The following is a 27,571-nucleotide window of genomic DNA, read 5'->3' as shown; positions in this document are numbered from 1 at the left end:
TAACAGTTATAGTAAAAAAATCTAATTACCATCTAGATTGGTACAAGTCCTTATGTGTGTCTCTTATATTTCTGTCGCAAACCATTTGTTGCCGCTTGATAATAGAGAATAAATATTTATAAAGAACATATTTTTTATACATAATATTGAAAAAAAATAAATTAGCATTCTGCGCGCCTTATCCATATATAATTTTATGTGTGCGCAGTTTTAAAGATTTAAGCATACTCATTCATTTGCGAGCAATTTTTGTAAAAATGATTGTTTATAATTATTTCTTTTATGTATAAATATATAGTTATCTATACATAACAGTTACAAAACAGTTTTTTCATATTTTTGTAGTATCACAGAGCTTAAAGTATATTTAAATATTATAAAAAATGTTACTTGGAATTTAATCTTTATAGCGCCATCTATCGGCATATATGATAACCAAACCATTAAGTTACTATTTCAGAGCAAGAGCCAGAAAGATAAGCGGACTACTTATCGTTGCGATATGTTTAGTCATTTATAGTTTATTCTCTAGATGGCGCTGTCTACATTTTTCATTACCTTTTAAATATTCAAATAATTTTATTAAATATATTACAAAATATTGTTGTGATGTTAATTGGTGTATAATATAATACAAAAATCTCTTCCTTTGTTTCAGATTACGACCCTGACCTCGACCACACCTCGAACTGAAAAAATTCCAATATAATAGTCATAATTATAAAGTTCCTAAAATAATCTCTAGTGATAGTTAGGATATAAAAATGTATAGTTCGAACGAATTCTTACATAGTGCCGGTGTTAGCCGTCACATGGAAGCGACGGGTGAAACTCCCACCCAGAAAACTAGCATGAAACGTCGCTCATGCGAAGTCCCTTTAGGGGATATATCTTCGAATAACTTTAAAGTATCCCTAGGAGATATATCGACTATAAATGATGCCCCAAATTATGACTGTAGGTCCCTTCGCTCAGTCAAATCCGAGGATACTAGATCCTTACGATACAGACCTATAGATAGTAGAAGTGTTAAAAATTTTCGATCGTCCCTAGCTGATATTTCCACGTGTTCGTTATCGCGGCCCCCTAGTTACGATCAGCTGTCCAGGAGGTCGATAGTCGAAGGTCCGGATGCTCAAGGAATAACGTCCAGCATCGAAGGCGTGCTGTGGTCAGATGAAGAAGAAAATGAATACTTCTACCATGAGAATATTACAACTGCTTGGAATCAAGGTCAGATTGTTTACCTTTTTATTAACCGACTATTAAAAAAGAAGGGTCTCAATTAGACTTTCGTGCATGCATGTGATGCTATATTCTACACGCATTTTCCATTACTACGACATTGTTTATTATAAAATTTATAATGTGGGCCGGGTCATTGGACTCCCTAAAATATGTTCGAGCGCAGTGATGGCTGGCTTATCCGTCATACTCGTGAACTAATGCTGCTTGTAGGGACTAGTCTGCTCATGTCACTACTACTCATTTAATCTTATTATGTTTTATATTTGACCCTAATAAATTAGTGCTGGTTGGTAGTTTGTATTCACACGTTTTGACTTGTAAAATGTGAACTTACAAGGATTATTTAAAAGAGCAACACACAAGTTTCTTGCTCGTTCTTCTTGTCATGAGACAGCTTTCCGAACGATCGGTAGATAAAAAAATTTGTTATGACTATTCAAAAGTGCTTAAATTAAGTTTATTTGAATAATAGATTTTCTATTCTATTCCATTCTATTCTATAAAATTAATAGAATTCCTGAAATAGAATTATTACAGAAATAATAATGTATTTTTTTGTTCTTTTCTAAATATTTTTTTTTTCTAATGTAACTTGCTTGTCTTGAGTTCATTGTACTAGCCCGCATGTGTCACATAAAGGGTATTTGCTTTTAGTGCTTATATCTTTTTATGGTCGATTTTTTATTATTTAAATGACGAAACGCCTTTGGGATACCTATACTTTCACGTCTGGTATAATTTGTATGGTAAACGCATTGATTAAATAATTATTCATATATAATGTTTCGCTTAGAAAACTTCTACAAATATTGTAGTCTAACCACAGATAAGATAATATTACATAATCTAATATAGCCGCTCTTTGTCTCTTGTTATCGTTAAAAATATTTCTAATTCATGATATTTTTTTGCCTCAATAGACACGGGTTAAAAAAACCTTCTCTTGTAGATTCCCTTAATAATTACAACATCTGTGATAAGCATCATTAGAAGACTGACCATACTGTGAACATTCACCAGCTTAGTATTTGGTGACCTTACAGTTTGTGTAATAAAAAAAAAAGTAAAACTTCCTGGCTGCAGTGTTTCCGTACAGTTTTTTTTACTAAGTGTATGTTATACGGCCCTGTACTGTAACTGAAACATGTCCTACTCGCATAGAATATTGTCTTAGCTCAATTATTCTCTGTACACGTCCCTGATCCTATGTCTAGACAAATAATTAGTTTAAGTGTAAATGACCAACTTAAACAAATGTCATTGTCAGTCTACATGAAGACCCTCTAATGTCATGACTCAATATCACTGCCTCACCTATTCCTGCTGCCAGGCAGATAGCTTCGTAATCTATGTTTTAGTTTGAAGGTTGAGATATTGCAGTTACGTTACAAGGTACAGAAACATTATAATAATATTCCAGGACAACTCACACAGTGCCATTAAGTTCCAAAGTAAGCAGAGCTTGGGCTAAGCGCTGGACCACCGAGGCCGTTAATAAGACATGACATTTTAGTCCTTCGGAATATAACAAGATTTGATTTCATCGGCGTCAAATGACGACGTGATATCTGTAGTGCTGATGACGGTTACCACTTTCCTTCAGACAGACAGTCAGTTGAGTTACATAAAAATACTTATTATAAACGCAAAAGTTTGTATGTGTGTAAGTTGGGATATACAATATAGGGATGGTTGATAGATTTAAATTTATTTATTTTTAAGAATTAACAAAATTAGAACCTTTTAAATTTAAAACTTAATTCAACAACTGGTGTAGGTACTAACTGAATTGCCTGTTAAATAAAATGAAACAAGTTTAATGTGTAAAGACTAAAGTAAATATACCTGAATTAATATTAAGTTTAAATTTTATATATTTTAAATAAAAATGCAATATTTCGATAACCTATGTTAATTTGAATTTGTTCTTTTTTTAATTTTTTTTTTTTATTATGTTTTACTGACATGGCAATGCACATATTTATAGACTGCCAGTTACAGTTTTGTTTTTATATAGAATTGTTTACACAGTATATTGAAATAACTCTCCCCGATGCTATCTTGATAGATATAAGGGAGAGTACACTAATTGAGGGCCGCCAGTAATGAGACTACTGGAAATAACCTATACTCGCACGACTTTCTACCCAACGACCGATATTCCTGATTTATAGTGCAGTTATTAGCAACATGCGCTTGACTTTGTAATTAAAATTCTGTACTTCCAACCACGCTTTATTGAATTTTTAGAAAAGATATGTGTAGTTATTAAAATTCATACTTATAATGTTGTCTTTGTTATTTCTGTAAACAAAATTCATATGATAATTTTAAAACAACATCTAAATTAAAAAATCTTATTTTAAAGAAATGAAATCATTTATTTGCAGAATACATTGCTTATAGGTATATACAATATTAAATACGATATTCAGTGTATTTAGCCCGCATACAGGCGTTCAATTTTTTTTATATATTATTATGTTTATGTCATTTTAATAAATCCATAATTAAATTAAAATAAGTATTTCATTGGACTTGCTGGCACATATAATTATTATATATATATATTCTTTATTGCACTTTTAAATACAGTTCTAAACTTAAATATATACAAAGTGAGCAAAGGTGGACTTATCTCTAAGAGAGATCTCTACCAGTCAACCCAACAATGTGGCATAGCTAGTATTGAGTAGGTAACACCTGTGCAATTAAAACTATTATGTTAAAATCTCCAAAAGATGAAAAAATAAAATATTTAAAATTCAACATATTAAATAAAGTTCGAATTATATTATAATTATAATAAAATATACAATAATAAATAAAATAAACATTAATAAAAGTTATATATATATATATATATACATACATATACAATTACTATAGATATCTACATATATTACACAAAATACAAATAATAAAATACATGATGAAACTAATCATACTAAGGTCGATAAATAGTACGATTTCAACCTTTTCTTAAAACAACCGATTGATGGACTTTCCTGTATCTGTACTGGTAGTTTGTTCCATAACCGAGCAGCGCGAAATGAAAAGGAATTTCCTAAGAATTGTGACTTGCCAAGTGGAAGTTTTAACATTTTGGAGTGGTTTTGGCAAAGACGTCTCGGTCTAGTAGGAGGGGGCAACAATTGAAAGCGGGATTTAAGGTAAGCAGGAGCATTGGGATTATTAAGGATGTTATAGAGCATGGTCATGTGCATATTATGTCGAAGGCGGATTGGGAGCCACTTTAAACGAGCGCGAAATTCAGAGACGTGATCGTATTTACGTAAACTGAAAATAAATCTGATGGCTAAATTTTGTAAGCGCTCGAGTTTATTGAGGAGCTCCTCAGTCACGTCTAAGAAACAAACGTCAGCATAATCAAGAATGGGAAGTAAAATGGATTGTGCGAGCATAATTTTGGTACTGAAAGGAAGAAAATATTGAAGTCGTTTGAGAGAGTGATATGAATAATGCATCCGTTTACTGATTTCATTAACATGAGGTGTCCAAGACATTGTGCCATCTAAGATAAGCCCTAAGTTTTTAACTTTGTCAGTATACACTAACTGAACACCCTATATACAAGTGCGGGTATAGTAGACCAATCCAACCGGCTCCTCAGTCTACTGCTACCAACAATCATAACTTGGGATTTGGCAGGATTTACAACAAGACCGAAAGACCTAGCCCATGCTTGTATTGCCGAGAGATCACAGTTCAAATCTGCAACTGTTTGTGCCACCTCCGACAATGTAAAGTGACGGTATAATTGCAAGTCATCTGCATACAGATGGAATGGAGAAGTAATGATACGAGATATATTGTTAATAAACACTGAAAATAGTAATGGAGAGAGAACACCGCCTTGAGGTACACCAGCAGTTAAAGTAATCCAGTCTGAGGAACCCTCGCTAGTTTTTACACACTGCTGGCGACCGAAAAGAAAAGAAGAGAACCATTCTATAACAGAAGCAGAAATGTTAATAGCACGGAGAGCACCAAGAAGGATGTCAAAATCTACAGAATTGAATGCGCTGCTGAAATCTAGCAGAATTATAGCAGTCAACTTGGTGTCCTCCATAGCCTGCCTTATATCCTCAGTAATATTAAGAAGTGCCCCAGTAGTGCTATGGGAGGGACGAAAGCCAGACTGGAAGGGACATAACAGGTTATTAGAAGAGAGAAACATGTAAAGTTGACTATGAACAACGGATTCGAGAACTTTGGAGAGCAAGGGAAGTATGGAAATGGGTCGAAATTGGGAGAAACAAGTAGGGTTTGACGTTTTAGGGAGAGGTATAACATAAGCCCTCCTCCACTGTGATGGAAAGACATTTTGCTGCAGAGAAAAATTAACAATGTGAGTGAGTACACGCAAAATATCTTCCAACACAGTAAGAATCATCTTAAGGCTAATGTCGTCGCTACCGATAGCTTTAGTGGATAGGGAAAGGATACACTTTCTAACAGCATCTTCTGATACCGTACTGAAAGTAAAGGAAGGACAAAGAAGGTTAGAAAGAATGGAAAGGGAATTGGCTTTAGTGGAATTGCTAAGAGTAACAGGAGTAGAGGAAAAATGTATGTTTAGCGCATTGAGATCGAGACCACTCAGCGAAGAGTCGGAGGCCTTGCCCACTCCTAGCGACTGGAGAAACTTCCAAATTTGAGGCTGTCTAAGGTTTTGTATAGTATTATGGATATATCGGCGTTTAGCATCCCTACACATTCTGTTGCAGACGTTGCGTAGCTTTTTATACAATTCAAAGTTAACCTGTGATCTCTCGTGCTTGTACTGACTTTTAGCTCTGTCACGTTTGGCCATGGTTCTCCGAATAATAGGAGTAAGCCAAGGAGCAGGAGCGTGTTTAACGCGGACTGGACGCACTGGTGCATGGATGTCAAAAATTTTAATGATCTCTTTGTTAAATGTTTCAACCATGCAATCGATATTATCAGCTAGCAGTAAGGGAGACCAGTCAATATTCCTCAATCCTCTCTCAAACGATCTAGATCTATATGCCGAAAATCGCGAAGTAATAAAACCTTACCCTTATTCTTCGGAGGGCGCATGTTAAATGATAGATAAATTAAATCGTGTTGAGAAAAGGGAGAACACATTTGACCATGAGATATAACTTTGTCGGGTTGTGAAACAAGAATTAAGTCAATAAGGGAAGGTCTACAGTTATGGAAGTAATGTGTGGGTTTAAGCATAGGCAATACCTGGAGATTAAGGCCAGAAGCCAGACCCATGAGGTTATCAGTCCTATAGTCATTTTTTAAGATACATGTATTTAAGTCACCCATTAGAATGACATGATGAAAACGTGGAATTAAGTCTTCCAAAGTATTCTCTAATGCACAAAAATAGTCAATTTTGTCATTAGGACTATACAAAACACCCAGTAAGAGTTTTTTATGATGTAATGTTATAGAAAGAAATAAATATTCAATGGAGGCAGTGAGCTGAGAGTGTGATGCACTCACCGATTCCGCCGAAATTTGGCTACGTAGATAAATCGCTACACCGCCACCCCTATAAGTGGTACGGTCATTTCGATAAAGTTTATACCCAGGAATAGAGCAACAGGTGGAAGGAAGGGATGGTTTAAGCCAAGTTTCAGAGACAAGAATACAGTCGACTATGCCGGCGCTGAAAGACGTGAGAAGATCAGTATGATGAGCTAATAAACTCTGAGCATTAATATGCACTAGGGAAAGATGTTTGGAACGATAAGCAAAGGTTGTTCGTAGTTTGTCATCAAGAGGAGCATAATCAGATAAAGAAGAATTATGGCTCGAGGCAGTGTCGAAATCGTCTGAGGATGAGCAAGAAAAGTAATCATCATGTATGGACATAATAATATAAAGACACGTAAAATAAATACAAATAATAAACAAATAATATGTAAATAAATATTAAAATTAATAAAATACCAATAATATAACCAATTAAAAAAAAAAAACACTAACAAAAAAAAAATATATAGCTGAATGCATTAACTGCTTAGGTTGACTTGACGAGATTCATTATGGAACACTTACTTACAAATTAAACACTAGCAATATATTCACAATAACAATAGTAAATCGTATAATAAATTAAAAAAATAAAAACTAAAGGTCCTAAAAAAACTTCATTATAATGTCAAAGTTAAGTAACACGAGCCATAAAAAAAAAAAAAAAAAAATTGATTGCATTGAATGACTAAATTGAATAAATTCTTTGACACTATAAAAACAATGTGCCATTAGCCATTTTGCCATTCAAGTTCTTTAAAAACTTTAAAATTTTGTTAATGTCTAAACAAACTTTACGTAAGCTAATCTTGAGTTGTTACTTAGTTAATGCGAGTCAGCTTTAAAGGCCAACCACAAGCTTATTTCCTATCATGTCATCAATTTCGTTGACCACGTCGAACTAAAAGTATCACCGGCTAATGTACAAGCCCAGCCTATCCATTATGTAGAGTGGATAATTATAAGATTAAGTTAAATTTCAAGTTTTCAGCCGGTTAATTACGCAATCGGTTCGCGATATCTGGAGGTGAAATATTCTTGTTTATTAATAGGGTTGCGGCAATTTATTTATTTGTATGTTTTCATTTCAGGTGTTATTTTCTTCACCAAATATATTAAAAACCTTCTATATGTTATAAATACTATGGTGAAGTATGTACTATTGTATATACACCTTAATAAGAATGATTATTTGTATTAAGATTGGATGTTGTCTATATTTTGTATGTATTAATAAAAAGATAGGTATTTCAGTATTTCTATCGTTTGTCTAGTACTTGTAGTACAAGCTCTGCATAAATTAAGACTAGAAAGCACTATGTCAATTATCCTGGATATGTAAAAACGCACATAACTGTTTTACATAACATTCGAACAGTTTAACTTTGTTTTAAACCTTTCCTGAACTGGATAAAAAATAAATTGTCTGACTAAATCAGCCGCACAAAATTTTGTTCACTTATAAATCCTTAAAACTTTAGTTAATTTATATCTACTATGGAGAAGTAACACAGAAGTAACACACAAATTTACAAATATTTAAATATTCAAATATCTACGCAAAGTTTGGTATTTAGACGTATTTTGGTTGAAGAGAGATAATGCAGTGAATTTACTGGATACGACTGATGACATCGTAGTCCTCAAGAATGGCAATGCATGAGTGATATCATGGGCGTCACATAATAACGTTTTCCCCCATTCAGTTCCAACGGGTATCAAAATTACGGCGCCCTGAGACGAGATTCGTCCTAGTGCCCTCGGACTAAAGTCGTATCCGCCAGGCGGAGTTCGCCTTTAGCCGCTTTAGAAGTCCTTCCGTGGGTTTGGAGTGCCATCTGCATTCGCTCCCTATTGTCCGGTCAAGCTGTAAAGGCTTTGACCCAATAGCGGCCAACAGTATAAGAGTAGTCAAAAAAAAAACTTAATATCAGGTGTGATTGCCATTCCAATTCTATTAAGAAACATAGAATTTAAGAAAATACATGTAACAGTTTATCAATATGAGAGTATTATTGTCAACCCTATTTAAAATCTTACTCGACTTGAACCGTAAAGATAATTATCCATATTTGCAGAAAGCATAATAATTATTCCAAAGATTCTGATTGCATAACTCTTATGATGGATTGGATTATTAAGAGAAAAGTGGAAAATATATTCATTAATTTATTTAAAATGAATCTTGTGACAGACTTTATCGTTAATATTAATAAATTAATGTAGCTGATATAGTTAATAAAACAACATACAGAAAATAAATATTATTAATTTATAATATGTATAGTAATGTAGAAAAGATGTAAGAATCGATAGTGTAAAATACAACATACCACTACTTCTTTTTATAGCCAGCGTACAATAGGTACTAAAGAAATAAAGGATAAATAGAAGAGAAAAAATCTGTAAACATAGTCACATCGATTAATAACCTCAACTAATAATAAAAAATAACATATAGAATGTACCAGTTACATTGCTTGTCAGTTCTTTTCAACTGAAGTAACTAGCCGAACTGGACCATAAGGATAGTGATAATAAATTGTGACATATAAATGGAGACAAATATTAAATTGTATTCTTATAATTACAAACCCTTGCCGAGCAGCAGAAATATTCTATATTCATAAAACCTTTTGAATAATATTTTGTTTAAATCGACCTTCAACCGACTGATAGAGCATTTAACCTACATTAGGTTAAGAAGAATGATCAAGAAACTTGCCTGTTGGAATTTTAAAGAAATGTCCCATTATAGTTTTAAAAAAAAATTAATACAAACTACCAACAATTTACAATGACAATTAACATTAAAATTAATTTATTGAAGTCAAATATATAATAACTTTGTTAAGTCACTATAATGACAATAATAATGAAGTATTAATATAGGTATATTTAAATACCAGTCATGCAGACAAAGCATCGGGTAAAAAGCAACAAATAAATAACATTGTCTCTGTCGGTATTTTAATGTTTAAACTAGCCGAACAACTTCAAATATGTATCTAATACAAAACATTCGAGGTCAGTGTCACGGTCAGACAATGTTTTTCATCAAAACCTTAAGGTATCCCGTCAGACCTTTAAAGGAGCGCAAAGTAGGCCTATTTAAATTCCGCTCCCGTACAGCCGAGGCGCGCTCCGAACATATTTAGGCGTTCGGACCTCTAGAGCCCTTCCCATCGCTTGTTGCCTAAAAAATACCCTTTGTCGTTTTTTATTGAGATTTATGCGGTGAATTTGTGAAAAATAATTTAGTTCGGATTTATTAATCGTGTTTATTTTGGGAAAGTTTATCGTATGGGAGTCTTCAATAATTTTTAACGTTATAGATCTTTGTTTGTGATATTATCTTGTTTAGTTTGTTAGTGTTACGATTTGGATCATTAGTCGATACTATAAATATTTCCAAGAAATAAAGTCTATCTTTAATGTCTTTTTATTACAGTAAATTATTTGTCTCTATATTATATATTTTAAATGGATGAATTGTATGTCTCTGAACATCAATTTGTCTAAAATTGACGCCACTAGACTACTTATGTAATGAAAATTAAATAACAACACTTATTTAATAGATATACACATTTGAGATTCTAATCAATATTATAATTCCGAGTTTGCAGATCAAATTTGATAATTCAATTATTAAAAGCTAGTCTTATTAATATTATATGCAAGAAAGTTTGTGAGAATGGAAGATTGTATGGTTGATTTGGTATGTGTCATTCTTTCACGCAGAAACTATTAGACATATTCAAAAGTAACTTGATACACAGATAGATCACATACCAGATTAACATATAGGATAATTTTACCTAAATTCACGTGGGTAGTACTGCGGAATGCAGCTATATACATATTAAAATTTTAGTTCAACGTACAGTTCATGCAAATCTGTCAATTCCAATCTGTTTCACATAATTAAGGCCTACTCTGATTGAAACATGGCAGTATGTAATTGGAGCTCCAATTAAAAATGTGTGCAGTACAATAAACTATTAAAGAGGGTATTAATATAATACTTTATCTGACGAAAAATGTGGAGCACGCAGTTATGTATATTGAATTGTGTTAAACATAATTATTATTACATGAAGTCGAGATTATTTTATACGATGTGGATGATATTTTTCTGTTCAATTATTTCTGTGAAAGTTTAAGAATTATCAATTTGTTAATGGCACTATATGTTGGTATCTAGATTTTTTATAATCTGTGAGATATTGCATAGGCTTCCTGTAAATTATAGCATTCTAAAAGATCAATATCAGAGCTTGAAGATGATTAATTAATTGTCTTACTAATATTGTGAGAAATAAAGTTTCTAAGTATGGATGGATATTTGTTACGATTCCATGCAAAAACTGCTAATCGAATATAACTTAAAACTACAGTAATATAGCTTATATATCAGAATAAAACCTTGCTACAAATTTCATGCGTGTGAAATAGCTACTATACAATAATTTTAAGTTTAATCATAAGATCATAAATAAAAATATGATTCAAACAATTAAGCAATCAGAATTGTATATAACATATTCACTTAATAGAATAAAGTTGTAATGTATATAATTAAACTAGTGATGAGACAACTTATAACTAGAAAGTTACAAACGGAAAGTCAGCAACGGAAACAATATAGAACGAACGAGATACTATAATATAAGTTACTGCCGTACTTTCAAGTGATAAAACTGAAAGGAGCAATTAAATATCATAATTATTAATGGAGCCAATCCGTTTTAATAAAACTCATGTTCTTCACAGCCAATATATATTTCAAGGTACTGAGTTTTCGATAATGGTGAAAGATACTTCGTTTGCAATAGTAATTGATTGATATTTAAGAAACACTCAAAGATATATGGTTCTATGAAAGACTTGTCTAATCTAATTTCTTTTAATCGTTACCTGAACTAAAAAGTTAAATTTATGCTAATTTACAATCTCTGAAGACTAAAAGAGTACATACAGGTTCACAAAGATGAGAAATATGCCAAATGTTATCGTCAGAATTTTTTCAATGTACCTCCAAATAAGTGAAGTTCATTAACATTTTTGGAGCTTGTCCCACACTATCATACGAATCTATCATTGCTCCCTCATGTAGTAGAACTGTAGGTGGAACTCTTCTCTGAAGATGTCTCCTTAAGCCCCAATATAAGTCTCGTAAGTACACCTATTAGTATGAAATTTCACATTCGTGTAACTAGTCACACTAATTGGAGTTTTAATTAAATTTGTAGACGTTGTGTTAATTAGCTACTAATCGCTATCGATTTACAAATGAAATGTGTTTATATAAACGATCATTATTCCTCTAAAGGAGATAACCGATATTCTTATTGTGTGTTCCAATAAATCCGAAAATATCCGTTGTTAGATAATACAAGGCTGTTATTTAGCCCACCAACGCCTAAAATGAAACGCTAACCGAAATTTCGCACGGTTACAAATAATACTGAAATTATCGCGGGTCCGATAGAGGCTAAAAAAGTTTAAGCAAAAAGTTCATCAGAGCATACAACCTGAGAACGTTGACTCGATGAGTCATCGCCTGGAGACGCAAAAACTGGACCAAGGGTAATAAAATGTATAGGGCTTAACGTGTCTGCACTGGCAAATATTTTAGTTTTTGTAAACGGAAGTCCTGATATATATTTTATCAATTTATTCGTCATATTTATTTCGATCAAAGAAACCAAAACAAAGATTTTGACTATTTCCAAATTTAGTCAATTCCAATATTAGTGAAACTCAATTCTTTGTTGGATTAATTATAGAAAATAATTTTAATTGCGGTTTATTTTTTAGAATTAGGTATAAGTTAATAAAGGTATTTTGAAATGATTTATGATAGTGTATATTCATAGATTTATGATTATTGATTATTTTCTTATTCTCTATTGTAAATCGAACAAATTCAAATGTGTGACATATATTAATTTCAAAAGCATCGTTTTAGCGGACCAATTTTCTTTCTCCTCTAATAAGTAAATTGTTTGCTATAAATGGTCCGACGCAACCTGTTTTCATTGTTATTCTCCTGAATATGCCGAGTTACGCGGTGACCGCTTGATTTGTATAAATGAATATGTCGGTTATTGTTTTAAAAGAAAACATTTTAAAACCACAGTAAAATACTGTTGTACGATCATCTCCTACTGAATCACAATCAATAGGTCTTTAAAATATTTATAAATCACAGGAAGTTGTTATATTAAAAAATAAATCAGATTCCTTTTTACACTCAAGTTAAATGATAAATAAAAACAATTTGAAAACAACTTTTATAGCAATACTCCAATTAAATACTAATTAATTAATTAGTTAAATAATACTGGTGTGAATTTTCTACGTAGTTACAACTGTCTTCTATACTCGTATTTGTGCAATAAATCAGCAATTCGTAAACTATCCGGTGTAAAAGATAAAACAATAGAGCGTAGATAGCTCTAGAGTAGCCACGAATCATGAATAGAAGAGGTAGCAAAATGAAAAAGATTGTATTATTCATTTTAGTAATAATTATAGTATTAAAAATACTTTCACAGAATTGTAGCTTTAAAGTATTGCTTCTAATTACGTTATGGCCCTTGTTGTATTCGATTAATAATAAATAATAGCCCACTAAATGTTAATAGATATGAACAAAAATATATTTTCTTCGTCATCGTTTCTATAAATCATAAAAGTCAGTCCAAAGATTTTTTTTCCCTGACAACATTGAATATTGTCTTCACATAAAAGTGACTCAATTTTGATATATAATGATCACTCAGCATTATATATCAAAATTAATTCAAATTTACTAGTAGAAAATAGTTTAAATAGAGCGTACAATGAATGATAAAGTGAAGAAAACAAAAAGCAAATATATTTGACTATCACATCATATTTTTAAAAATCATTGGAAAATAATAGCGTTTGGAAAGTTATGCTATCAATTTTATTAAGAAAAATATAGAGAATGAGTTTCAGTTGACACATATATTGTTTATCATGATCAAGACGATATAAACATTAGTCTAACAAATGTAATGTAATTGTGAAGAACTCTTTTATGAAGAATTTAGTGCACAACATAATTTGTGCTATGATGATGATGATTCGTAAGTAATGTAAGTAATTCTTCATGTAGGTAAGTGACTGTTACCATTTTCTCACAGGCAACACCACAGCTTATTTCAATAACTAGCATAACATATCTAAAGTCGGCAAAATTTATCTGTAGAACATTCAGTCTAGAATAGTGCTACATCGACTATTGTAAAGGCACTATTACTTCGAAACAAAATAAAATATTTCATGTCAAATCCATGTTTATGCAATGTTAACTCTCCAACATGATTTAGAGGAGGTGTTCAAATAATTAATGTTGGTACAACATCACGCAATGACGAATGATCGCTGTACACTACACTAACAAATCACGAACATACTTATTACTGGTTCTTAATATTGACTATTTATTTACTAGCAATCCATTTATGGCGGCAAGAGATGAGAAATTTCGATAAGCTGTCGGCTCCGGGAGGCTGGATTAGCAGTAAAACGGCGAATTTATCAACCCTACTTACGCTATAACGCATTACCGTTAAGTTATAAATATAGGATGCTACGGAGAAATTGAGGGAGGCGCCGTTCATTGCTCTTTAACATTTGTGGTCAAACATCTCAATAGAGTAATATAAGCATATTATAATTATGCTGTAAAATGTTAAATGTAACTTGATGGTCTAACGCTGGACACTGTCGTACTTCCGATGGTTGAGTGTTCGATACTCGCACGTTACAAATATTTGCATTCATGAGTATGATTGATTGTATTGGGCGAAGTGCTTACTATGTGCAATTTTTTTTATGGATCATAATGCAATACGGTTATTGCTAGTGGGGCACCAGTGGAGAATGATAAAATGAGCATGAAGTCTAGTCACTTCATCATGGTAAATGGCAATTTACCATGATGTTTTTCAGGTGGAAGCATATGGAGGTGAACCTGAGATGGTACATTGCTAGCAAAATTGGTTTATTAGTCCACATTACTATCCCCTATCCTCTTACTATGTATATTATGAATGTATTTACAAAGAATATTTTAGTATGTATATGTTTATAATGGTTTAGGATACTCATAACATATTTTTTTTTTTATTTAATTATAAGTATTACATATATACTTATTATAACTTTTTTTTACAATTATCGCCAAACTGCTTTGCAGTTTGTTGGCGAATAAGAACACTCATTTTTACTTATACTTAGCTTAATACAAGCTCTCTTTACCTTTGGACTAGATGGCGTGTGAATTGTCCACGGATACTATTATTCTGATTTCTATCCAGTCGAGAATTAACTCTAGCAGTCAATTAGATGTATCACTGCGATATATTTTGTACGAAATTAAATTAAGGTATTAATTTCACGACCAATGTTTCATTAATGTCAATGTAAAGAAATCGACTAAAATTAGCTTAGCGGATATCTCGACGCGTGTTTATTGAATTATAATATTTATAATCACATTAACTTAAACATTATATCGGTGATCCTTTCTATTTTCAGTATTATTTCATTACGGAAGCCTTTGTAAGAAGCATAAATATTTATGTCCGACTTCCTTGCCGCTCAAACATCTGGCCACGTCATTTCCATAGAGTTCAACAGGTTTACATATACTGTGTTAGGTTGTGATTTTGTGCCTCTTATATCCTTTGAAATATTTTGTCAAGGAACAAATTGTAATTAGGCTTTAAACATGTATAAATATTAATTACACTTCTCGGTTGATAAGTCTCGACATTGACTTACTCGAAAAAATTTTAAAGTTTAAATATTGGAAAAGTATTTTTTATTATTTAATGTAAATGTAGATCACAAAATACATAATATTCTACAGGTAATATACCTATAAGATATTTAGATATACAAATAATAATACATGAGTGTTTTTCAGACTAAGCAAAAGAACTAGAAATAAAGTGAATCTTATTAAAAAGTAATTATGTTTCAATAAACAGCATAACCATAGTAGTAATCAAAAAAGGTTATTGATTATTTTAAAACAATTAATACGTTCCAGAAAAAAACTTGTAACAAATCTGTCTGCAAAACTAGACAATTCAATTTAAACAAAGTAACGGTTACAGTATAATCGATTTTCAAAGTGAAAGCGAACACAAAGCAAATTTGAAATGGTTACACATTAGATTTAACTACTGTTTCGGTTAATTAAAAGTTTTATGTTAGCATTACAACGTCAATGAGTCATTTTCTGTCAGTGTTTTTGCAAGTGGCGCTATAAAACTGTCAAATAAACGCTAACTAATAGTCGATTAGGTATCGTTAAAAAATATTTCGATATTGATGAAAAGATGTATGGTAAACTATCTAAGCTCGCCACTTCGTACGTGCACAGCTTTTTTGTTTGTAAAGCGATTGTGGTATTAGTGAAAACTGCACCCAAATATGTTAAGCCAAAAACATAGTAATAAAATATCTATGAATTATGTTTGAGCTCTAACACTTTGATATAGTCACCCGATAAAAGTTTTCAATATATGTATAATATATTTTCAGTTACATTTTTATTATAGAGATATATACATATAGAGATGTGAAAGATGATATGGTAAGAAAGGAAGTTGATCTTTTGCATCCCAAATAAACTTATGGTTTTCAAAATAATTAGTTATTTCATCATTTGATGCGCTATCTACAATTCAAGTAATATATACTAAAAAAATTTGATGGACGTATAGATGTTTTCTTTTTGTTGTCATTTAATGACTATACATCCCTCTGAGCGAAGGAACTGTATTATTATTATTCTGGCGAATATAAGTAGGGTAAGATGATTTTTAGGAACAAGTATATTTTATTAATAATATATTTTATAAGTATCAAAAGAATAGCAGATAAAAGAAGAGTGTTATTATTACAATATTTTTCTATATAAAATAATATTACATAAACCATACATAAAAATGTGCGTCGTTTACATCCCCGATCGATAATATCAAAATATATATAACTCAAAGATGACTGACATAGTGATCTATCAACGCACAGCCCAAACCATGGACGGATCGGGCTGAAATTTGGCATGCAGATAGATGTTATGATGTAGACAGCCACTAAAAAAGGATTTTTATTAATTCTACCCCCAAGGGGATAAAATGGAAAACTTTGTCATTTTAATAGACTTTGCATTCCATGATGTAGGCATCCCTAAGAATAGGATTAGGATAAAATAGAGGATGAAAGTTTGTATAAATCTTCTTAGATTTTCGACTGATTGAACTGAAATTAAAGATTGTAGCTACCATGATGAAGACGTTTGCTTAAATAGGATATTGATAAATTCAACCCCCATGGCGATAAAATAGGGGATGATGCAGGATGTAAATGTATTAGTTGAACCTATCAGTACCTAAAAAAACGAATAAATTAAGACGAACAAAATAATTTTTAGTTCTTTAGGCTACATTTATTTTAGAAAAATAAAGTTAAATTCCACGCGGAAGTAGTCGCGGGAACAGCTAGTTATTATATGAACTCCAAAAGACATAACTTCGAATCAAACTAAAAAAAAGGAGACATCCTTATTTATTGACTGACTCTCTACATCTAAAACTTTAACCCTTTCACCTTGCATTTAATATAACCTGCATAACTGGCCAACAACAAATGCAGTGGTATTAAAAAACTCTAGATTCTACGTTGTTTTCTAAGTCAGTCTCGTTAATTGCATGAGAGTCGACCTAGGAATACCACTGTAATGTCCTCCACATACTGTAAGCGTGGAAAGTTGATACGTATTTATTTAAATGGTTGGTCTGTGTGAACGTTTATTATTTATAGTAGTGCGAGTTGGAAAGCCGCGAAAGTATCGCTACCGGTTCGATAAAGGTATGTTCAGACTGAACGGAGCGCGCGGTTTTTATATATTACATTACTTTGACAAAATATTAATATTAATCAAATTTAATGTCAGTTTTGTTGTTTTCATACTTACTACTATACTAATACTTGATTGGCTGATTTATTAAGATAAAATATAGGATATGGCCATCCTCGTGATACTGATAATTGTATTCATGATATTTAATCCAAATTTTATTATGATACGTTCATTATTTTAGAACTAAGTAAATAGATAACAAATAGACAGACAAACATGTACACTTATGCATTTATAGTACTTCTTATATATAAAATTCTCGTGTCACAGTTTTCGTTCCCATACTCCGCCGAAACGGCTTGACCGATTCTCATGAAATTTTGTGAGCGTATTGAGTAGATCTGAGAATCGGCCAACATCTATTTTTCATCATAAAAATAGAAAAAATTTAGAAATAATAAAAAAAAAATGGAGAGGTTTAAATTTTTTTTTTTATTTTTTAGACAAAATTTTTAGTGACTTTTTTTTTTATAATACAACATACAAAAATAAATACAATCCTAAATTTTCACCCTTCTATCATCAACCCCTATTTTTTTATAGCATTATTAATTTATATGGCAAAACAACGTTTGCCGGGACAGCTAGTATTAGTATAGATTGGCGACACAGTGCAGAATAAAAATAAATAACAGATTAAAGTCAAAGTCTACATATAAAAATGGAGGATGATCTGAATTAAACTTTTTGTTATCGTCATTTTAGATTGTTATAGAACCTAGTTGTAATAATTAAATGTACTGATTACTGTCAACATTATGACGAACATCATATAAAATTTTTAATTGCTAGAAATGACTTTTTTAATAATACGCTACATCGTCACCTTCATCAATCCTAAACCACAGCATTATTTATTGCTCTAAAGTATTTTGCCGTATGTTAATTTCATTATAAAATTTTTAAATACAAAAAATGTTTATTTTTTATGTCATGTTTCTTTATTTAAATTGTTGCGTTCCTTTCTGTCTGAATTAGACCTAGTGAGAATTGTTTAGATGTTGCTTCTAAGTTCCCGGGATAAATTTGAAATTAATATGAGGCCATATTTCATTAGTGAATGGATATCATTTATCAAGATTATCTTGGACTCGTGAAATTAATAAATGTACGTACATGGTTAGTACACTATTTCAAATGAGGTAACAATCATTGAACAACATACTTTCGTTACAAGTAAACTCCATATAATTATTTATATTTACTAGCAGATTTGCGTAACTTCGTCTGCATCACACTTAATAGATATTGATCATTATATTTCGCCCAATTGACATAATATCTTTTAAAATTGTAGCCTATGTGATATTCTGATGTGTAAGCTACAACTGTGAAGTTTCATCATCATCATCATTCATCCATACTCACAATCTTTCTTTGCATTTATAATATAAAATAAGACTAAATTAGACTAATATAGACTTAAATATATGTCAGTGTGAACGAAGGACTGTATATATATAATAATAAAATAAGTACAATAGTATAATAATTAGCAGAACAAGAATATATTATATATATAAAAATGATAGGTAAAAAACATAAATATATGTCATGTATATAGTATAAATGTTGATATAGCGTTAAAATCTGTGTAATACTTGACATGTCCACATCACGTTAAGATGATATGAACCAGGGGCGAGCTGTCTGCCATCTCTCTGGTTTATTGTTACCGGTATTTTCAATCACCAGAGAGTTAGTTACATTAAAATATTAAACTTATATCAACCACATTTGTTTTCAAGAAAACTTATTGCCCCGGCTACACTACCAAAGAACTATATTAGGACTAAAATAAACACACATTAAGGACTATGCAGCTGGAGAATATAGCTGAAGTTAAGTCACAACGCAAGGTTTCAGGGCCGATAAATTGGCGTAAAATCTACTAGTATTTAATTGAATACAATGCTATTTATCTAGATTTATTGTCTTGATCTCTAATAATAGCATGATCGGAGAAGAAAAGGACTGCTAGTGGACTAATAACCCTATTGCTAGCAATGTACCATGTTAGGTTGACCTCCACGGTTCCCGCTGAAAACCATCGTGATGAATTCATGGTAAAACTATGATAACTCATGCTCATCTTATCATCCTCCACTGGTGCGCAGCCAAACCGTTAGCGCAGGTGCACCATTCCATTATCATCCATAAGAACAATGCTATTTGCATTATCGCTTAAGAAGTCTTCACTCTTAGTTAAGAAGATTTTATCTTCTGTAAAAAATTCATAAAAAAAATTAGTAAATTCCATTACACGTATCTTTCAAAATTACCAGTTATGAATACAAAGATAATAAACACATACAGACCGACAGGGATGGCATTATTTTTAATATCCCAAAATTATACAGAGTCTTGAAAGCCAATTTCGGCCACTTATTGTAATGTTTTAATTCAAAGTATTAAATTATTCTCCAAGTAATTGAAATAAGAGATATGCAATTATTCATTGTCGTATAATTTTTGTGTGTTGCTAATAAAATGTTGTTTATTAAGAAATTATATGCAATAATTCATTTGTACTTGAATGAGTTTTGTTGACGAAGTAAATATATGTATTTATTTTATAACTTTATTGCACATAGTATAAGAAGTAATAGCACATTGGACGCACTTTTTTTTAAAGGAATAGAATGGTGCACTCGCCTTCGCTAACGGTTTATGCTGGCGGGGCACCAGTGGAGGATGATAGGATGTCATGAAGTCAGATCAGTTAGCCCAACGGGACAAATTCACCGAAAATGTATCACGATGGTTACCAGGGGGAACCGCGTGGAGGTCGATATAACATGGTACATTGTTGCTAGCAATGGGAACATTAGTCCACATTACTAACAATTCCCTTCCCTCCCATTTGACGCATTTAATACTATGAGGTATTTTCTATCAGTCAACCATAGATAGTGCAAACAATAATTGGCGATGCAAATGATAAAAAAGTCTAGGCACAAAATGTGAACAAATTGTAAAATATATAATATATATATTTGAAATTTTAATTTAACGAGTCATAAAAGAATGACTATAATGATGACCAACACTACTAAAATATGGAGTCAAATAGTTTAGAAATTTTAACAAAAACTAACCTACCTACCTATATTTCGTATTAATTAATTAATACACCTTCTGATGGTAATAAATGTGAAGAAATAGTTTTAAAATTGTTCATCAGCGTAAAGAAATTAACGTGTAATTTTATAATAATATTTTGTTTCGTAAAAAATCAAATTGAATAGTAGTAAATTTTAAATGCGAGAGTGAATTTTAAACAATTTATAGTTACCATTATCAAAAATAAAATATAATAAATCATTAATATACGCAAAAATAATGGTAAAACATTGACGTTTAAAAAAACTGCACATCCCGTTAAATGTGTGCAACATCTGATGTATAATCAGACTAAAATTAAATTAGAAAACTTTCTTACTGAAATTCACGTGAACGAGATCAAGATAGGATCGGGACTTCATTTTTTATACTGCCTCTGACTTCATAGTGTTAATGTATTACACATAATGTGTTTCGACTCGTATTAAGATACAATTATCGGCAAAACATGTACCAAAGCCCTCTTAAAAGAAATTGGTTAAATTTAAAGCGCTATATTACTTTGATATTCGCGCCTACTTACATTATAAATTGTATCCAATTTTACAGACGAAAGTGTTCGCCATAAATTTTATTACCACAGAAAAACCGCCCAATCACTGTTAAAGAATGGATCATTATGTAAATGACGCGTAATGACAACCTCCAACTTGGCTGTTGAATTTAAAACTGACCGTTTACGATCTAGTTCTGCATCAAAAAGCAACCACATTGGAAAACAATCATGTAAACCGAATAATATGTGTAACCTACATTGCGTAATTTTATTAAAATGAAACACTATCATTTAGTTATTCGTTAAAGCTTACAACGTTAAGTAACTCTGTATATGAAACAATACTCCACCTGTCTGAAAAGTAGGTCATTATAAATAAATGCCTGTAATTTTACAGTTGCTGATTCGCACACGACAACTTTTTCAATAATAACTTGAATAATAATTCGTACAGACGCTTTGCTGAATTTAAATTTCTTAACGTGGTCGTCGGAAGATGTGATAAAAAATCAATATGACACGATATTTAATTGGTTACCATAAAACAGTATAACGAGAAAGCCTTTCATCCATTCGCCCATAAAAAAACTAATGCGTTAATTGAAAATATCACTTTGGTTTACCATATACTTGTTTGTCTGTAGATAATGCTGTTTAATGCATTTTGTAAATGCAGATTTTTATTTTCTTTTTTTATATAAATAGAATGGCATATACATTATTCTTCAACGTTCTTTTGCAGTAAAAAGTTTTTAATTTTCATATTTATCGTTAGAGTTTTCTGTATGTTCCTACAAACTTCAGAATGTTGATTGACTAATAATCCAGAATAAAGCAAAACAAACGATGTATTCCAAATCGTTTTAATTCTTATATTGTCACTACTTGATCAAACCGTTCTTTTAACTTCTATTTCAACTTAAAAGAAATCTATATCTTTTGATTATATTACATTAAAACCAACAAAACCTTGATTTTTCATAATATTTCCTTGCATTTAAGACATTCCTTATTGCACTATACAATAAGGTCTATAGTAACGTGTTTATATAAGTGGTAACTGCAAATAACTGCATTATACTTTCACTGGCTTTAGTATGGTTTGTCATTCTTGAATCACCTCCGATGATTAATGGCTGACAAAATTACAAGGTAGACGCGCCGGACGAAACTGGCCGGAGAATCATAGGGCCGTGAACATTTTGGGACTCATAAAAAATTTGAGATGGTGTGGGAACCATCCTGTTATACGCTTCAAGACCATTTTTATCATCAAATATTGTACGTTGTAAAGTAGGAACTTGTTTGGATTGATCTTTATTAGCATCTTTAAAATTTTACGATCTGATTTACTATCTATCAAAATTATTAACTTTTGTTCCTTCATGCAAGTACTACAAATTTAATAAAAATTGATTTAATGTAACATGACATGAGAAGTTTCTAGTTTTATCCGGCGGTAAAGTCCACGTATTCATCTAAAATGTTAATATTTTTGCCACATTTCATTTAAATATACATTTAAGCATGATTGTTTATCAAAATTTCACATTCATAATAAATATTAGTAGGTATTGAAATTGGAGCACGCGCTAGTGTTGTGTTAATTCAAAATGTAGGGTCTCGGGGGATGGTATTGTTATTCTGATTCTGACGCATGCGTACCTACGAAGGAAACAATAGTATTCTCTCTAGGGAGGGTCGACCCTTTCGCAAATAATAATTTGTGTTTTATAGTGTGTTCATGCAATGACTGTGTATAGTCGTAGCTTAACAGTTCATAAGCATTTCAACTAAACCATACCTTAAGTATTTTGGTCTTTTAATATTATTGTTGAATATATTTCGTTTATGTGCTTGTACTTTTTATTATTTATAATTATCAAATTACCTTGATTTAAGAGTTATTGATTAACGATAAAAGTCAAGGTTTTACTAAGAGATTTTGAACCTTGTTCTTGAAAATAAAAAGAGATTTTTAAGATCTCTTTCATCATCTATTTTTTGCTATGTAGTGCTTATATAGAACAAAATAAACTAAAGGAAAGGCTTAATCAGATTAGCGTCAAGCAGGTCACTCCAACATGAAACTAGGCTTACATCAACATGTCTGCACGAACTGAGTAGCGCGTCAGTGCGTCACTCACTCATTCGCGTCGGTGATACGTCGCGCAGCGCACGCCGACTCCAGCGCCGGGTCAGTTAACGTTCCATTTTCAAATTCAAATTTGATAGAATCAATTGTGACTTAATGAGACTGTCAGTGTTAAAAAACAAAAGTGTGTATGATCAGTGAAATAAGTGACATGGAATTTCCTTTCTTGAATATTACTCTGTGTGAGGTGGATGTAGAGACAAGTGGATGTGACCTTCTGTGTTAACACAAAAAAGGAGTTTATATCTAAACTTGCTGGCCAGTGTTGAAAAATGAATTCGAAAAAATTGGAGTGTTTTGATAAGGATGATTCCGCGGATGAGAAACCGAGCTTAAGTTTTTCAGGTAATTTGACATTTAAAAGTAATCCTATAGCATCTAAATCGATACATAATTGATGTTAGTAATAAATAAGATAAGTATTCCTATTATTAGTAAGCCATTATTTTATCAAAGTAATAAAACTATTATTAGTTTCATTATTACACGATACAGTTAAATTATTGTCAATTGATAAGTGCGTTATGAAAACTTGGTGTAGACCCAGACATCAATTAATAATTGTCATAATAATGTCCGTAAAATATGCCTGTAACATAATTAATTAATTCAACACTTTCGTTATAAATGCATTGTTATGACGCCCTGTTGCTATTGATACTTTATTAATCAACATCATTTTCAATGTTTATTTTTCATCTTTTTGTGTTTAATTACTTTGTTAATTTATATTTACGTTCAATTTTATCTTTCTATTACAGAATTTATTATCAATCTCAATTTGTTCCTTCTGGGGCCAACTGAATGTGCCTGTATTTATAAATACTTTTTAAGATGCAGCGTTGTCTATGGATGTTTTATATCATGATCTGTACCATGTTCTTTAGATATTGATTTCGTTTTTTTGGCTACTTATTTTTACAACTAATCTAAGCAGTTTATTTATAATAAACCCCTTTTTTTGACATTTAATTGTATAATACTACCATTTTTAATTACAACTTTACGAAAATTTACGTTAATTTTTCACTATATTGTTCAGCCTTATTAAAAATTTGTTTGTGTAGATAATTTACATAACAATATAGGAAGTGGTTCTAGGAACAATTATATTTCAGAAGGCTATAAACGTACAGTTAAGGGAAAGTATATTTTATTTATATTGATACGAGTGCAAATATTTTTTATTCTTTTCTAATAGTATTTATTTACAATCTAATACATAGTTGTATTTTTATCGTCGTATTTGAGATTACTTTGGCATCAGTTGTACAAATTATCACTATTATCAGTAATAAATAAGTAGCTAATTGATAACTGTAATTTGTTTCCATTACTTTCAGAGTTTGTTATAAATACATAATTTTGATCATTAAAGAAAGTCTGAATGACCCACAATTTATTGTGCTTATATTTCACCACATTGTATAATACTAAAAAAATCTGATTCATTTGCCATTTTATATATTTTGTGGGTGTACCTTTATTATTCATAGTATTACACCATTATCCTTTCTGACTCAGTTACACTATACTAAACCTTCTAATGTATTTCTGCCCACACTTCCTTTAGATTGAAAGCTTTATTAGACGCGCTGTGAACTTGACATCAAGATGATTAATTCTTGAAAGACTAAACAAATACCTACGCCTTCAATGTATTTTAGAAGCGTCTACGCATGGCATCAGGCCTTTCATATTTGTAAGCGAAGACTCGGTTAACTTAATAATAATAATAATATAACAATAATAGCCCAAGACCAAACCTCAAGAACAGGATCTGAATTTCTCAGAAATGAGAATGCTTAGATGGGTTGGTAACATTGCTGGACTGCATCCAAAACATCGACATTCGAGGTAGTTTTAAGGTGACATTTATACTGGTAAAGGTTTTGGAGAGCCGCCTACGTACAGTCGCGTCATGTGGCGACCACTAGACCACATGACAAGAACAGTACTTGACATGTATACCAGCGCAGAAGACGCGGCAAACCCCGCCCTACATGGATTTCTGTTATTAATAAGGACTTCAAAATCGCCGAATTAAAACCCCACTCAGATCAAATCAGCAAAGATTGACCAGACTCTAAATAAATTGGACTAAGACAAAAAAAGAGTAACCCAACACCATTCAGACAGCGCCATCCAGTCTTAAACTAAGTATTTCCTCTCCTTCCATTGATCTCTATCAGCCTTAATATGTGTGCTAAGTCTCTTTTTATACATATCATCTTTCACACATAATCCACCCATCTTTTTTTGGTCGTCCTCTTTTTGTTCATCCATCTCCGTTCATGTTAAATACTTTCTTTAAGACAGGGTCCTCGCATAACATGGCCAAACCAACTGAATTTATTACCTCGCAACTTGTCTATAACTGGCGCAACTTTCAAACGCCTTCCTTATTCTGTCATTCCTGGTTACTCCAAACCATCATTATATGATTATGAAAGTAAATTATGAACAGTTAGAATTTTAAAAAGTTCTATTTCTTTAAAACTGCTAGTATCTTGATGTCCTCTATTATTGTTTTCAGAACAAATATATATTGTACACACTAACCTACTTTCAAATGGACGGACGATAAAGTTTACACATATGTAGAAAATAGTGCTAATATTATCACTGTCTGCTTGTAATGTCACATCTATGAATGGATTTATGTAAACACGGTGTGACGTATTCTCTGATATCGGCTGTACAGTTCCTTAATTCTAGAACTACGGATCGTACATTCTTTTCAAATAAATAATTCTTGTGGAGTATATTTATAAACTTATAAGTAACAGATTCTACTGTATTTATATTAGTAGTATCTTTAAATATTTATATTATAGATACGATGTTCGTCTTCTTATTATATCACTGCAACAAGGTTAAAAATAATTGATTTGTTTAATATATTCAGTTTTCAAAAGTCAAAGTTTCAACATCTCTAAACCTATAGCTGATAAAAGAAATTAATAAATCAAATGCGTATGTACATATTTTATCTGCATTTATTGCTTGCGAATTTAATAAAATTCGAGAAGCACAATTGGAGTAAAGAGTCTCTCATGCACATTTACGAAACACATATAAAAGAAGTATTGGTAGCGGTGATTAAAATAACTACTTTTCTAGTAAGGTTTTTATAAATTCATATTCACCAATTATAAACTCATAGCACAAAAGGTCCAGACGAAAATAAGTAAAAACTGCAACGGAGTACTACAACAATGGTATAAAATGTATATTTCAGGGACACAACGCGCAAGTAGCTTCCTTAACTTCTTCCAAACAGCTATGCTACAGATAGATTAGCAGACAATGACGTCGAAAATAATTTGGACAAGACCACACAACGGAAAACTACGCAGACGAGATAGTTTACATAAGACTTGCAATCAAAATCAGGAACAACTACTGACCAACTGGCAATGTTTTTATATACCGTCTGATAACCTCGGAGGAGCGAACTTGTTTTTATTACGATAACTCGCATCTATTTATTATCAATTAATTTCATTACTTCATCCCACGTCGGGCTTGTTTCGAAGCAATTAATAATCGTAATTTTCAATGGGTATGTAATAAAAAGATATTTATGTACTGACATTTGGGCCCCGTCAGCAGTCTTATGTCACACATGATGCATGGTGGTCCATTATTATCTTGAATCATCTTGAGATGTGAAAGCAAGATTTTATATGCACTTCAAGCATTTTATCTACCATAAAGCTTGGACATGGTCAATTAACAGCAAATTAGTCTGGGATTTTGCTTGACCAAAGAGACTAACGGAATAAAACAACAAAATTAGTATCTGATCATTAAAGATAGCATTACTATACGACACACATTGTCGCAACAAGGGGATTGTTAGTAATGTGGACTTACAGAAAGCAATCGATAAATAGAGATGGGCTATCCCCTCATGTTCATCTTATCATTGGTGCCCCGCCAGTAAACCGTCATTGATAATTCTATTTGAAGTTCATTGATAATTCTATAAGATATCACGAAACCAAACAGCACTGTAAGTCAACAAGATTACCTG

At 31.6% G+C, this 27,571-nt stretch overlaps 1 protein-coding gene across 3 annotated transcripts in view; it reads left to right on the top strand.

Moving 5' to 3' along the window:
* The first annotated feature begins 664 nt into the window (after positions 1 to 664).
* LOC131847411 (protein TANC2) overlaps positions 665 to 27,571 on the top strand; it is a 191,035-nt gene continuing 164,128 nt past the window's right edge. For 2 of the 3 annotated variants that reach the window (XM_059196990.1, XM_059196989.1), the window contains exon 1: positions 665 to 1,233. In XM_059196990.1, coding sequence (XP_059052973.1) covers positions 765 to 1,233 — 469 coding nt within the window. In that variant the 5' untranslated portion in view covers positions 665 to 764. Of the gene's footprint in view, positions 1,234 to 23,538; positions 23,878 to 27,571 lie in introns of those variants that run through there. The other variant, XM_059196991.1, reaches the window with a different exon arrangement.

Source organism: Achroia grisella, unplaced genomic scaffold (genome assembly GCF_030625045.1).
Source record: "Achroia grisella isolate CSIRO2021 unplaced genomic scaffold, CSIRO_AGI_Agris_v1 utg534, whole genome shotgun sequence".
In the NCBI taxonomy this organism is placed as follows: domain Eukaryota; kingdom Metazoa; phylum Arthropoda; class Insecta; order Lepidoptera; family Pyralidae; genus Achroia; species Achroia grisella.
The sequence above is the reverse complement of the archived record's forward strand: the minus strand, read 5'-3'. Positions and strand labels throughout refer to the sequence as shown.